Source organism: Gallinula chloropus, assembly GCF_964237585.1.
Source record: "Gallinula chloropus genome assembly, chromosome: 5".
NCBI classification, from domain to species: Eukaryota; Metazoa; Chordata; class Aves; order Gruiformes; family Rallidae; genus Gallinula; species Gallinula chloropus.
The window spans coordinates 33,264,164-33,278,915 of record NC_140090.1 but is presented as its reverse complement, the minus strand read 5'-3'; the positions used below and the strand labels follow the sequence as shown (position 1 = coordinate 33,278,915).

The following is a 14,752-nucleotide window of genomic DNA, read 5'->3' as shown; positions in this document are numbered from 1 at the left end:
TATAGCCTCTGTTCTCATGTGCAGCTCTACCTGCTGGCTCACAAACTCCTCCCTGGGGCGTACCCTGGCTCAACAGGTTCCTTTAGCATCTCGGAAGTGAATCTGGTGGCCATCGAGGCCCACACCTGGGCAGTTGTTTCTGTTATGTCTTGGTGCATTGCCTTTGCATTAAAGTACTTGCAGCATGATTCCTCTGTCACCCAAAGAGTCAGATCTCCTGGTGAATGGCTGCCATCTGACAACCTTCATCTTTAGCAACTTTGTCCTCTTATTGAATCTGAGCCCTGGTACTTTCTGTGCTTCCATATCTTTCCTGGGCTGCTCCTATGGGAGTACTTAAAAGTCAGGTGCATCTCTGGACCTCACTGGAAGTGTTTCAGTGGCTCAGTTGCAGTGTAGCTCTGGTAGAATGGTAAGATATATTGCCGGTGTCTGGAAACCAAGAGCTGAATGCTGTGTGTTGGAGAGGGTATAGCATGCACCTTGTCCCATTGCAATCTGGCTCCAATTAGCCAAGAACTGAGGTGTCCTGTCCTGTGTCTGTAATTCTTTGTCATGTTTTCAGTGGTGTAATTGTTTTCCAAATGACTCATCATTTTCCAAAAATCCCATTAGTTTCTCTGCTGAAACTGAAACCTGAGCATCAGGGGCATCTGACAAGGGAAACCAAATGTCCACAGCCCAGTGTTTGCTATCTGGGCTCAGGTTTGGTGAGAGGTAAAGGCAACATGGGAGCTCTTTTGGCACAAACTGAAAAGTGGAGATCCTGGGAGCTTGCTGGGCCAACAGACCTGGGGTGTCCCAGGGTCCACCGTGTGCCTAGAGGCTTCTGTTGGATGCTTTGGCCCTGCTTTGGCAGGGTGGTAGCATCAGGTCTAAGAGGATGGATTCTGTCCTGGGGCATTATCCTCTCCTTGGGGAACTCCAGCTTGTAAGTGCTGTCAGCTGCTGCCAAGCCACAGAGGTGCTGACCAATGCTAAGGAACAAGTTGGCTGGCCCATGGCTAAGAGTGAGCTGAATATCTCCTGCCTCTGGCTATGGAGATATCAGGAGCTCAGTGTTCCCTTTTAGTTGAGGTCCTGGGAAGAAGACACCACCGCCCATCTCTTATCAGAGAACTGCTGCTAAGTGGAGAAAAGCTGGCAGCAAATATTTGCTCCCAGATCAATTCTGTTTAAAGTGCAATGTTTGTAGCAGAGCGTGGTCATGGGAAGGTCAGGTGTAGGACCAAGGCTGCCTTTATATAAAGGCAGAGGAACGTGACCTGCAAACCCATGCCTAGGGAAAGGAGCGGAGGGGTTTTGACAGGCACGCTATGAGGATCTTAATTGCTGTGCTCACGCTGAGCGTTCTCTCATGCTCAGGTAAGTTGCTCAGAGCGGAGACACTTCCCCTCCCTTATGGGGTTTTAGGAAAGAGAAGTACAAGACCACCCTGACCTTGGAACTGTGCTTCACCTCAGGGTTTCCGGTGTACGACTATGACCTGCCTGCCACAGAAGCAGCTCTCAATGCGTCCATTGCAAGGATCAATTCTCGGTCTTGGGGTACAAACCTGTATGGTGTTGTCAGAAGCCACGTCACAAAAGTGAGTATGCAGATAACAGAGAGAATTTACCTGGAATATGCGTTCCTGGTGTGGAAAACTCTTTTTCACCCAATTCTGGAAGCCCAAATTTAGTTGGGAGTTTCCTGATGTTGTTCAGAAGCGGGTGGGTTTGGGGCTGTGGCTTTAGGAACCCACACATTCTTTATATGCTGGTTTATAATTAAAAATACTGTGGGTGTTTAAATTTTCCACCCCTACAATAGACATCTTTGAGGGACCTTTTGTTTAAAACCATTATTTTCAAATACCTCTAACTAAATACTTTGCTTTGGGTGTGAAGTAACCTAATTCATCGGAAGGTCTCAACCAGCAGTGCAGATGTTCAGCTCAAGGCCACCACAGATGCATTTAGGATTCTTTACTCAATCTGTGTTTACAGATGTGTTGTCTGCACAGCAATTCTGTTCTACTAGTGTCTAAATACAGGCAGAAAATCCTTACTTGTTTTAATTTGTGTTGCTAAGAATTATATTGAATGCCCAGAGCTAAGGAGTTAAGCTTCCAAATTTAAAGTTAGCACATCCATGTTCTGAACGTCCTTAGAACTGCTCTCTTTCTATAGATGGCATGTGTGATGACTTGGAGATTGATTCAATTTGGGAAAAAAGTGTGATTGAAAAAGTGAGGTTTTTGCTGTTTGTAATGGGGTTGGGGGTTTTATTTGAGCCTCCCATCTTGATTGGACTCTGAGAAGGGGATGTGAAGGTCTTTTCCAAATGAAACCATTCTGTGATTTTTTGGCCTAGTGTTGGACCTAGTAGGGCTGGATAGATGGTTGGACTTGATCATGACGGTCTTTTCCAACTGAAACCATTTTATTATTCTGTTCTATGAAGATGGTAATGTGTTAACAAAAGCCACTGAACTCTCTGAAGCTCACAGTGTGGCAATGCAGGCTGCCCACCGAGGCACCTGAGCTGCCAAGCAGCAACTATCAACTGCATTAATTCAATGCCTTTGCAGTTGTGTGACTTTCTTCCCAAGTCCTGTGTTTCCCATGGACTTCCTGGCAGTTCAGATACCCAAAACAAAGCTGCTAGTACTCTAGTTCCCATAGAAGAAGGGATAGCATGCAAGGGTAATGCTCTGACAGCTCTGGCGGTCCCCCCAACTGATTCTGAGCAGTAGGGTTTCAAGCAAAACCCCTGTGGAAACCTGTTCTGTGCTGCTGTTCCCAAATCTGCCTACGAGCAACTCCCAAGTACAGTAAAACAACCTTTCTCACACTCAATAATCTGCTCCAAATGGGGCACTGACCCATCATGTCTTGCTTCTACCTGTCAAAGAAGTGAGGTTGCCATGTGTGGACGTGGAAGAAAGTCAGGCACTCATTTTATGTTGTGTGGACTTTCATTTTTCCAGGTTGACATGTGGGACAGTGACACTTACAGGCTAGAGCTGCAGTTCAGCATCCGTGAGACTGTGTGCACAAAAGCTTCAGGGAGAGACCCGTTCACATGTGACTTCAAACTTGGGCCTTTCGTGGTAAGCACTTCTGCTGTGAGTGGGATGGGAACCCCCTGCTCCATGCAGGATGTTCTTGAGATGTGTTGGGCACTACTGGTGTGAGAGAGAATGTGTGTCTTGGAGCAGTGTGTAGTGAAAGGGTCTGTGTGCTTTAGGACCTGCTATTGAAAGGAAGGTATGGCTTGTGCTTGTTTTCTACTGTAAGAGCATCAAAAGGCTTGAGTTTGACCTGCCTTTTTCTGTCATGCATCTAAGTACCATATCAAGGCTCATCATCTTCTGCAGTGCGGATTCCCACTCTGTGCTAATCTTTTTCAGCTATCCAACTCTCTTTTCAGCATGGAATAAACACAGATCAGGGCTGCGAGGATGGTGAGGGGCCTGGAGCATCTCTGAGGGAGCTGAGGCTGGTTAGCCTGCAGAAGAAGGCTGAGGAGGGGGATCTCATCAATACTGATCTAAGGGGTAGTTGTGAAGAGGATGAGCCAGACTGTTTTCAGTGGTGCCCAGTGACAGGATAAGGGGCAACGGGCACAAGCTGAAACACAGGAAGGTCCATGCCTACATGAGGAGCAACTTCTTCATTCTGCAGGTACTCGAGCCCTGGGACAGGCTGTCCAGAGAGGCTGGGGAGTCTCCTTCTCTGGGGAGATCCCAAACCTGTGATCCTGGACACAATCCTGTGCAACCTGCTTGAGGTGATCTTGCTTTGACAGAGGGTTGGACTAAATTTCCAGAGGTCCTTGCCATTCTGTGATTGTTGATAAAGCTCTTGCTGTGCTCTGATTCTTCGATGACCAGCTTTGGTGTGAATACCTCATCTTTGAATACAGGCTTCTCTATGCATGGTTATTTTTGACAGAACATAGCTGCCACTGCAAGTTTCTGGGTGGCTGTGCCCTAACTGCTCACACAACTCTTACAAAGCACATGGAGTAGCTTTTGAGGCCGTGTGGGCAACGATGCTGTCCTGTGTGTCAGGCTTCCACTGGGTCTTTGTGCTGCTCCAAGCTGGGCTCTTCTCCTTTTTTTCTCTGTGAATGGCTGCTGGACTTAGCTGTCCTTCATGGGAATAGTCTTTAGGAAGAGGATGGGTTCTAGTAATACACTGAACAGATGCGGTAAAAGCTTTCCTCACAGTTTATGAGTTGTGCTACTACTGTAAGGGGTGGTTTACCCCATGAAGAGGGAGGTGAACATCTCTGAGTATTGCTACTCTTGAGCTAAGCAGTTTGTGTGTGCGGATGGGACAATGTGGAACAGCTGGTTGTTGCTTGGTTTTTAAAGACACACGGGTTGGCTGCTGAGCAGTTATCTGTGTATCCTAAATGGATGCAATCCCTACTCTTCTCACCAGAGCATTATGGTATGAGTGGTAGCGTGAGGAGCTCTGCTTTCCAAACTGGGTGTAAGGTTTTGTTGGAGCTTCTGTCAAATCATAGTGACAACTTCTGTGAAGGTAGTTTAACTGCTAGAGCTGGAGCTGCCATCAGCATGGCCCTCAACAGCTCTTCTGTCGGCACTTGGTGATGCCAGAGCCATCACAAAGATTTGCAGATGTTCTGCTGCCTCTAGCAGGCTCACGGCTTCTTCCAGCTCACACACAATAACCTGCATGTTGGCAAGCGAACAGTAACTTGTGTGTAGTCACATGCTGCCAGAATATATCAGCCTGGCCCTGGTCTGCTCCCATAATTTGTTAGGTGTGTGGTTTTGCTTGAGTTCCTTCCTTTTGGAATTTGATTTTTTATAAACCCCTGTGCAGGTTTCCTCCCTGTGAGAAGGTTTGCACAGTAGCTTTCTTCACAGGGTTTGCTCTGTCTTGATCTTTTCCAGTCAACTGCTTTCTGCAGGAGCCTCGTGGAAGTCTCTGGAGAGCTGATCTCGAACGTTAACGTGCAGTGCCATCGTGGCACATCCAGCTCCGAATCGATGAGCAGCGAGGAGGTAAGGAGCAAGGAAAACCAATTTTTGCTGCCTCAGGGGGTGGAAAAATTGCACTCATCCTCCTTTAAGGAGAAGTCAGGTGTAAATGTGTGAGCTGTGTGAGCTGAAACTTCTCAGCTGGAGGCTTTGATCAGTAAAGCAAAATGGTTTAGAATCCAGCTGTGTGCTGCAGTGCTTCCCATCAGCTGAGAGCACTGACCTCACGTGGTGGATGCTGGGGGAGAGTGGGAATCTCTGCCAGTCTGGCACATCCACCAACTCAATGCTCTTTCCTCATGGCTGGACAGAGTATGTGCCTGGCACATCCTAGAGACAAATACTGATGGCCCTGTTACCACCCCAGCTCTCGGCTGAGCGCGAGCTCACAGTACAGCTGAAGAACATCTGCTCTACTGACATTTGTGTTCCCTTTTCAAGATCTTAGTTCATTTTAAGGTGTGATTAAATGCCAGCCCAGCCTGTAAATTCCTGCTGGCACATCATGCCAGGGTCACTTTGGCCACGAATTGACACTCGAAAGTGGGTGCCCTCACTTAATATGCACCTCTGCAGTGGGTGCAGTTGGGCTTGAGAGTTATCTGCAGGGACAGAAGACAGTTTTACCAGCAAGGTGCCAGAGGACATGAGCAGCTTCCGCTTTGGAAGGTGCAAGTGAGTTAAATGAATGACTTGAAGCCAACAGGATTCCCTGTCACCTTCTCTTGGTTTGAATTGGCAGGTTAACTTGTCATTTTATTTAATTTTGTCTTGTTCAGAATCTCTGTTTAGAGGTAGCGACTGCACCACGGGAAGCCCTGACTTGTGGAGCAGAGAAACTGTATGTGAAGTACTGAAATATGTAACATCGTCTTGGCTGCTCAGCCTGTTCTCTGTGGGTTAAACATAACTCTTGTTTAATAGGGCACGCAGCATAAACACTTGCTTTTGCAAGCAGGCATCCTCCTGCAAGTCTTCTTTAACCATCACTTAAAATTCAGTACAGCTGCCAATATTCCTGCTGGGGAATATATTTCCTGCCATGTTAATAGGGAATAAATGCCAAAGGGAATTATTTCATGTGAAAAGGGAGGTATTTTTTTTCTGCAGAGGGCTGCAGCGAGTTTACCCTGGTTCTTGCTCTAGAGTTGTAACTCATTGAAGGGACCTCAGCCTGGCTGAGGTGGTGTGGTGTAGCTGTGGTGGATGCTATTGGTGTAGCTCCTGTAGTGCTGGTGGTATTTGGGTTGGAAAAGGAATCGTGATGGGATCATACTACTAGGATAGAGACCAACAAAAGAGTATAGAGAGCTTTAAAAGGAGTAATATGTGCTAAATGAGGCAAGGAGGTGCCCGGTGTGACTAAGCAGACTCGCTCTGCTCTCCTGCAGAGGGCAGGTAAGGCCTAAAGTGCTACAGCTTGCAGCTGCTGTCAGGCTCACAAGCCACAGGCTTCCTGAGCGACATCACTGCTTTGTCATCAGAAATCTTTGTTTTCAGAGAGGCTAATAATGATGTTTGGAATTACTTCAGTGATGGCATGGTACCTGTGGAAATGAAGGAGAGGAGGGCTCCTTGACAGATGAGCTTTTTAAAGAGCTATCTTTAACTTGCAGATGATGCATATGCCGATCATGACCCCCAACAGGCAACGCAGCTATCGCAGAGAAGGTAAGCCATTTCTGCCATGCTGGACTGTTCTGGTGCATCTTGGTTTGCCTTCTGGACTATCTGAAGCTCATCTGCCTGAGGGAGAAGAAAATACAGAAGCTGTTTCCTCAGGTCTTGGCCAGCTGCTTTTTCCTATGCAGAGAGTGTCTGTCGAGGAAGCAGTGAGAGCTCTAGGTTGTGAAGCAGGGCAGCAGGGAGAAACCAGGTGAGGTTTAATGAAAGCAAGTGTAGAGTCTTGCACCTGGGAAGGAATAACTGCTAGAATCAGTACAGGGTGGGGGTGACCTGCTGGAGAGGAGCTCTGTGGAGAAGGACCTGGGTGTCCTGGTGGGTGACGGGTTGGCCATGAGCCAGCAGTTTGCCCCAGGGTCAAGAAGGCAAATAGGATCCTGGGGGGCATCAAAAGGAGCGTGGCCAGCAGGTCACAGGAGGTGATCCTCCCCCCCTCTACTCTGCCCTGGTCAGGCCCCACCTGGAGTATTGTGTCCAGTTCTGGGCTCCCTGTTATAAAAAAGCCAGGGATCTCCTGGAGAGAGTCCAGCGAAGGGCTATAAAGATGATTAAAGGACTGAAGCATCTCCCCTACAAGGGAAGGCTGAGTGAGCTGGGGCTGTTCAGCCTGGAGAAAAGAAGACTAAGGGGGGGATCTTATTAATGTTTATTAATATCCCAAGTGTGGGACACAGGGGGAAATGGCCAACCACTTTTCAATGGTCTGTGGGGACAGGACAAGGGGCAATGGCTTTAAGTTGAAGCATAGAAAGTTCCACACCAATATGCAGAAGAACTTCTTCCCGGTGAGGGAGCCCTGGGACAGGCTGTCCAGGGGGGTGTGGAGTCTCCTTCTCTGGAGATACTCAAGACCTGTCTGGATGCTGATCTGTGTGACTTGTCCTAGGGAACCTGCTCTGTCAGGGGGGTTGGACCCAATGATCTTTCGAGGTCCCTTCCAACCCCTATAATTCTGTGATTCTGTGAGGTTTGTATGCTTTGTGTGTGTGCCTTCTGCACTGCCAGGTCTGTGCTCTCCTAACTTGTGTGTGTCCTTGAGGTTGTCCGATGTTGCGCAGCACGCTGAACGAACACGTGTTTGCAAGCACAGAGCACTCATGCTACATCTCTGTTCTTATTTTATAAGATGTGTTTGTTCCTGACGCCTTCCTTTCAAGGGGAAGAGGTGGCAGCCATGGAGACTGGCGTAAGCCCAGCTATTTCAGCTCTGACAAGATTGAATAATGTGGATCGGGTGAGTTTGATTCCAAGTGTAGCTTTTATAGCAGGGTGGGAAAGGATCCTCAGGATCAAGGACCTCTTTGTGAACACGGTTTTTGGCTGCAAGCGTGTTAACATTTTCCACTGGGAATTTGCAGGACTTGGGTGTGGGGAATTCAGTGACACAGGACCATCTGCACCATCGTTGATGGGGTGGCAATCTCTGGCATCCATGGAAGGGCTCACAGAACAGAGTCTGACCAGTTGTCAAAGTAGCAGAAGACATTTTCCCCTTGCTGCTTCGCTCCTAGGAAGACATCCCAGCTACAGAGCTCACAGCTTTCGCTCTTGAGTAGCCCATCCCATACACTTACACAAATGCTGGTGTCCTGGTGTGCAGGTAGTGCAAACAACATGCAATAAAAAAAAATCATAGAATCATACAACATGTTAGGTTGGAAGGGACCTTTAAAGGTCATCTAGTCCAAAATCTCCTGGCCCAAGTTTAGCACAGGGCTCAAGCCTTGAGATGTAGTTCTGCCTTCTTTGCTTCCATCTCCCTTGGCTTGCAGACATGAGTTTATCTAATGTGTTGCGGGTACTTTGCACTTTAACCAAACCAGTTGCCCTTAGTGGGGGTGTATCACTTGGCTGTGGGGTTTGGAACACACCCTGGCTGTGTACTGGCAGACCCCAATGAGTTTTTGGATGCCCAATCCTTCAGTAAATTATCCCTTTGTGCTGGTGCTGTGCTCCCACCCACGCCTAGTTGGGCCTATTTATACTGCAAACTCTGCTGTGAAGAAGATGTTTGGAGCCCAATTAACAGGAATGATACTGAAAGGCACTCATGATTCAGTAGAGCTGGTGAGGCCTATCCTACACAAACCACCTTTGCTGACCCACCTCTGAGGCTCCATGTGGGAGCAGCTCTGAGGCCTGCCAATGTTTTACCTGCCATCTTCAGAAGTTATCTGAAGGGAGGTGGTTTTGAAAGAGTTTTAGCAACACAGAAAGGAGATCATTCCTTGGCATGCTAAAAGGTTTTCAAGCAGTTGGGAAAGGAAGAGGAAATTGCTTAGCACTGTGTGATTAAAAATGTTTCTCCTGCTCACTTGGGTACGTATCCTTGGCAGATCTCTTGTCCCAGCAGAGAGTGCCAGGACTGAATGCTCTGTGTGTGGAGCTCAACTCAGGCTGCTGCACTGGAAATGGGATGGGTTTAGATGTAATTTAGCACTGATGACTCACCAAAAACTCACACATGTTACTCATAAGCACATCTCCATGGTAAACCTATATGTGCTGAAGGAGACATATACCCCCTGCTCTCCTGGAAACTAGATATGAAAGGAAAAGCCAGTCGTTCGGCTAGGTCAGGTCATTCTTTGTAAAACTGGTTTCATTAAATCCATATGCTGGTGTAGTTTATCCGTGAGCGGGTGAAGGCGATACGCTGCTTGAATCACTGTCTTTCCTCTCATAGGAATCTCTGCCTTTTCTAAATGTCTTTGAACTTCCTCAAGCATATTGCAGTGGGAATGTGGGGTGTGCTCCGTGTCCTTCTGGCTACCTTTAATCCAAGGAGCTAGTGTGGAAACACTGAGGCTTACAGAAGATTAAAAGAAGAAGGGGACAAATGTTGTAAATGCCTGACCATCGTTGGCTTCAGAGAACCAAACTGTGTCTTGGTCCACCTGGGGGAATTTGGGTTGAACTTTCTTCAACAGATCATAGAATCACAGACTGGTCTGGGTTCAAAGGGACCCCAAGGATCACAGAGCTCCAACCCCCCTGCCACAGGCAGGGCCACCAATCTCCAGGCCTACACAAGTTTGCCCAGGGCCCCATCCAACCTGGACTCGAACATTTCCAGGGACGGGGCAGCCACTGCCTCTCTGGGCAGCCCGTTCCAGCCCCTCACCGCTCTCTGTGTAAAGAACTTCCTCCTAATATCTAATCTAAACCTTTCTTCCTTCAGCTTCACCCCATCCCCCTTGTCCTGCCAGTCTCTGTGCTTTTAACAAGCTGATTCCCCTCCTGTTTCTCTGCTCCCTTCAGGGACTGGAAGGCTGCAATGAGGTCCCCGTGCAGCCTTCTCTCCTCTAGGCTGAACAAGCCCAGCTCTCTTAGCCTCTCTTCATAGGGGAGGTGCTTCAGCCCTCTGATCATCTTTGTGGCCCACCTCTGATCTTCCAGAAAAAGTTGGGAAAGGAGGTCAATGAGCTCAGAATGGGCCAACCTCCTTTTCCTTCTATTTGGAAAACACCTTAAATGAATTGTTTGACTCTCAGGAGGAGGTATCCCCATTAAGGAGTCATCACAAATGCTTTGTGTTCCTTCATCTAAGCCAAACAAATCTCTAAACCAGAATCAAGCCGTAAAAATCTTCTTGAGAGGTGATACGAAATTTCTGGCTCTGGATATTCTGCACAGTTAGAGTTTTAATACTTTCTGCTTCCTTTTGAAAAGAGGTAGTAAGTGTCTTTTGTGGAGCTGTGTTTCATACCAGCATCCTAGGTTTTGGAAGTCTTGGAGACAGATACGTCAGGAGATTATGGAGGAATTTCAAAACCCCTGAAAGCTCCTTGTTTCTTTTGGGTTTATTGATTTGGCTTCTCAATTGCATTTGTATCCAGAACTAGGGCATTTCATCCATAGGTTTCATCTGGGGCCACATGTATCCAAATTATTTCACACATTTGAGGCCAGGAAAATTTACTCATGGCTTTTTTGGCACCTTTGTGCTCATGGCTGGCATCATTACAAGCTGTACTGGGATGGCAGGGTTTGGTGGGGCATGGGAAAGATGTGCTGTGTTTTGAGATGTGGCAGTAGCTTAGCTGAGAATGTTTTGGGGAAGGCTGGGGAAACAGCAGTTTAATAATAAAGACTTTCATCTCTCCCTCAAAGAACCTGGCAGAGGCAAAGCTAATCAAGTTCAGGTAAGAAATGAAATGTGATTCTTTTTTTAGGCAGCAGTATGGGGAACTGACTGCTGCAAAAATCACTAAGGCAAGCAGCTGACAGTTTTTCATGCTGGATTTTACTTCTTCTGAAGCAGATCTTATCATTTTTGGCTCCAGGAATTATTTCAGGGGAATCCTGTGCCTCACATGGCCAGGCTGAATGATCTCACTGGTGCTTTTGGGCTGTTTTTATTTATTCAAAAGAGCTTAAATATTCAAGAGGAAAAGAAATCAGTGCAATTGTTACCCAGAGAAGAACTTTTACAAGTCTGCAGCCATCAGACCCACCCGTCTGCCAATGCCTGCAGGAGTTGGCAAACTGCATGTGAAAGAACTGCATCAGTGATTAACGAGATTCATCCTAATCACATTTTCTGGATTCATTTCCTAGCACATCTCTGGAACTGGGATGACTGTAAAATTCACATGTCGTGCTGTTGACCAATCTTTCCAACAGATATCTGGGGCACACGAGTGAGTGATGACAGGAGAGCGAGCCACTGTGCAACAGCTCATCACCGGGTGACATCCTTGGCTTGCAGCGGGTGTTGAGGCCGCTAGTTAGCTTGGCCTGTGAGCGTGTTGGTGCTGCATCAGCAAAGGGCATGTTGGTGATGCAGTCAAAGCCCTGATGAAGTTTTGGGGGAGGAGGGACTCCTGTTCTGAAAGGATGCTGTTTAGCACACACAGGCTTTGTGAGTGTGTGCAGGTATAAGGAATTATGGGTTGCATTAAGATGGACTCTGCTCTAGCAGTGTTTGGGGGTCTGAATCACAAATTGGACCCTAAAATCAGCTCAACACTTAGCAAAAGAACCCCAACGCTCTGCTCTTCCAAAACTGTCTGCTTGAGGGATGTGTCTTCTGTGCAGGGAGGAGTCTGACCTGCAACTGATGCCGGGAGTCCCGCCAACAATGCTTCATTTCCTCAAACAGAAGAATTAAGAAGGCTCCTGCCTTTGCTTGCTATATACATGTAGGTCCTGAATACCGATTTTTCTCTTGTTGTCATTAAGCAGACAAGGAAAGCATTTCTCTTTTTTTTTTACAATCAAGTTCCTTCTGCATCAAGCCAAGGGGCTGGGATTTCCTCCTCGAGTTTTCAACTTTTTTTTTCTTAAAAATGACTCTCTGTCTGAGTTCTGGCCCAGCGTTGCTCGCTGCTGGCGGGCTTGTGGTGATGGCACTTGTTAGAAGCTGATTAACAGCCTTGCAGAAGCAGAAGGAAGTAAACTGTCATCCTTCAGTATTAGGGTTGTGAGGTTGGGTTTTTTCAGTTGAAGATTAACTGGCAGCACTGAGCCTTTTCTCATTCCTAAGAAATCCAGGATCCAACCTTCAGAGTGAAACACATGCTTGTTTGTGTGTCTTCTATAAAAATAACAACAGAGCTGGGTGCATAACCCTCCCGGGGCATGGAAAGAAGAGCTTTTATCCCCAGTGCCCTCATTAAGAAGCTGCTTGATTTTAGTTCCCATTGGGTATTCTCATGACTTACTATATTCTCTCTTTGTTTTCCCCTCTCCGTTCACCCACCCCACTTTCCACAGTTCTCAGAAATCAGCTTATTGCTTTCTGGCGAGAGGGAGGGGGTAGGGTGAAGCATCAGAGGGAAGGAAAATCCCTGCAGAATGGATGTGTTGCATAGTGCATGAGCTCCGTATCGGATCAGCTTTAAGAGTTGAGAGCTAGAGCGATTTATCGCTTAGGAAACGTGGGGGAAATGACAGGCTGTGTTATATTCCTCCTGCCTTGGAGTCTGTGATAGCTCAGCCCTTGGTGCCACCTGACATCCCTGATATGCTCTAGCAGAGAAGACAGCATGCTGTCATCTGTTCAGAGGTGAAGGGCTGAAACCAAAGCGGCCCCTTCCTGATGCTTGGGTCGGATTGTGGTGCAGAGGTGTTCAGCAGAGAGGAGAATCACTGGGACAATCTCTTGGTGCTGTTCCGAGCAGCAGTGGTTTTTGCCTTGCCCTTTTTCCACCTCTTCTAGATCTTCTGTGATGAGGAAATTGTTCCTGCTTCTGCAGGGTGCTGTGCTTGGATGATTCCTTAGCCTTCACTGGTTGCAAGTCCCTTAATCTCATTCCTGCAGGAAACCAGCAGGGCTTTACTGGAGGAATAGAAAGGTGCTGGGCTGTCTCCCGACCTGCTGCTCAGTGTTGCATTTTGCAAGTGCAAGAAATGAGCTTGTCAGGATAACACAGGTCGGGAAGGACTTCTGGAAGCCCAGCCTCAAGCAGGGCCAGGCTCATGAGGCTGTGCAGCTAAGGTTTGACTATCCCCAGATAGAGATGCCTCCTGCTGTCTGGGCTTTATGTTCAGTGTCAGCGCACTCTTGGAGGAAGACTTTCCCTTAAACTGACCTGGAATTTCCCATGTTCATGCACATTTCTGTTTCTTCTCTTGTGACTTGGTCCCCAGTGATGAGTGCAGTGGCTGGTCCTGGTTCTTTGGCCAGTGTCCCCATCTCCTGGACTGGGCAGGACCCAGGTGCTTCTGGACAAGCTGCTCTAAGGGTCGCCATATCAGTCACCGGCATGGGTGTGGACACTCCTTTCTGGCACAAATCTAGACTTCAAATTTTACTAACAAAATTGTCTTACAGAAAATTTTCCAGTTGCCATGGTGACAAACTTGCTGAAGATACAGTGTAGGCTACGGACTACTGTTAACAGCAGTCACATGTTTCCTTAGGAAAACATACCTCAAATTTCTTCTGCATATTGTAGCTCTTAATTCAGATACATTTCTCAGAAGACCATCCATCAACTTACAGCTGCAACATCTCTGCTTTTGAGACCTTGCAGCGTGTGTTGATTTGTGTTTTGCATCTGTAGGTTTCTTTTTGCCGATTCCTCGTGATGTGATTCCCACAGTAAACAAATTAATAAGCAACTTGGTGAAGCTGGATTACACTTTTTTTTCCCCGAGGCCATGGATGTTTGGGTAGTTCTGTGAAGTACAAGACAAATTTCTGGCTATAACATTTCTCCCTCTCCTTTTTTCTTTTTCTTTAAGTAGATTGGAGCATGAGACAAACCAAGATTCAAAGATCCAGCATGTGGAGAAAGAACCTGATGTCATTTCCTTTTCTTTTTCATGGAAAACTACTCCATCATGAAGTGATGGTCTTTACCTAAACTCTTTCAGCTGTAATGCCCAATGGCCGTTGGATGAGCTCATGAGATGCTGGAGGCGGGCACTTGTCAGTCCATAGCCGCCTTCTGATGTGTTAGAGCTCGCCAGAAGGACTCTTAGAAACCCAGTAACTGCGTCCAGTGTGTGTTGTACCATCTTCTAACGATGCTATTAAAGGATCATTATCCCATCTGTTCCTTCTGCTTTACTCTCTGGCTGCTTGTAATTTTCTGTAATGCTTGTCACTAATTATTGATTCATTCAAAGTAATAAAGGCAATTAATTCCTTTTCCTCTGGGGTGCGGCAGCTGTGGACAAGGTCTCCTGCTACAAATCCAAAGGCTTGAGTTTTAGCCCACCAGCAACTTTCCTTTACTGGCTACTTACCACTAATGGGAGGGGGCGGGGGGGCTGAGGGAAGCTAAGGACAGCAGTTGTCAGATACTAATGGCTATCCAATGAGGTCAGGTTAGAGGAGACTTCTGATGTGGTCCTCTCCTAGAAAGCTGGTCATCTTAGTCTTGTTCCTTTCTCTCTGCTCCTGTAGACCCTTTGGCAGGGCAAGGTTACTGTGCAGTTTAGGGGGCAGTATGGGGTTTGGGTTTTGAAGGCTTTGCCACCAAGTTTGCTCTTCAGTTTTGGTGTAGGTGTACCTAGCCATTCATTCCTTGGATGGTTCAGGAACACCCTGGCCAGCCTATCTGTGGAGCTGTGATAACGGACCTACTGGAAAGGAGCTATTGGGCTGGTCCTTCACAA

General features: G+C 47.2%; 1 protein-coding gene across 1 annotated transcript; it reads left to right on the top strand.

Moving 5' to 3' along the window:
* Positions 1-1,284: 1,284 nt before the first annotated feature.
* Positions 1,285-14,285, top strand: SPP2 (secreted phosphoprotein 2). Its single transcript, XM_084265463.1, has 7 exons — positions 1,285-1,365; positions 1,464-1,588; positions 2,972-3,094; positions 4,913-5,023; positions 6,616-6,670; positions 7,809-7,916; positions 13,877-14,285. The coding sequence occupies exons 1-6, from the start codon at positions 1,317-1,319 to the stop codon at positions 7,904-7,906; spliced, it is 561 nt and encodes a 186-aa protein (XP_084121589.1). The 5' UTR covers positions 1,285-1,316; the 3' UTR covers positions 7,907-7,916; positions 13,877-14,285.
* The last annotated feature ends 467 nt before the right edge of the window (positions 14,286-14,752 follow it).

Coding starts and splice junctions, on each gene's coding strand:
- SPP2 (XM_084265463.1), top strand. CDS start 1,317: ATGAGGATCTTAATTGCTGTGCTCACGCTGAGCGTTCTCTCATGCTCA. Junction 1,589..2,971: donor TCAGAAGCCACGTCACAAAA/GTGAGTATGCAG, acceptor TCATTTTTCCAG/GTTGACATGTGGGACAGTGA. Junction 6,671..7,808: donor ACGCAGCTATCGCAGAGAAG/GTAAGCCATTTC, acceptor TTATTTTATAAG/ATGTGTTTGTTCCTGACGCC.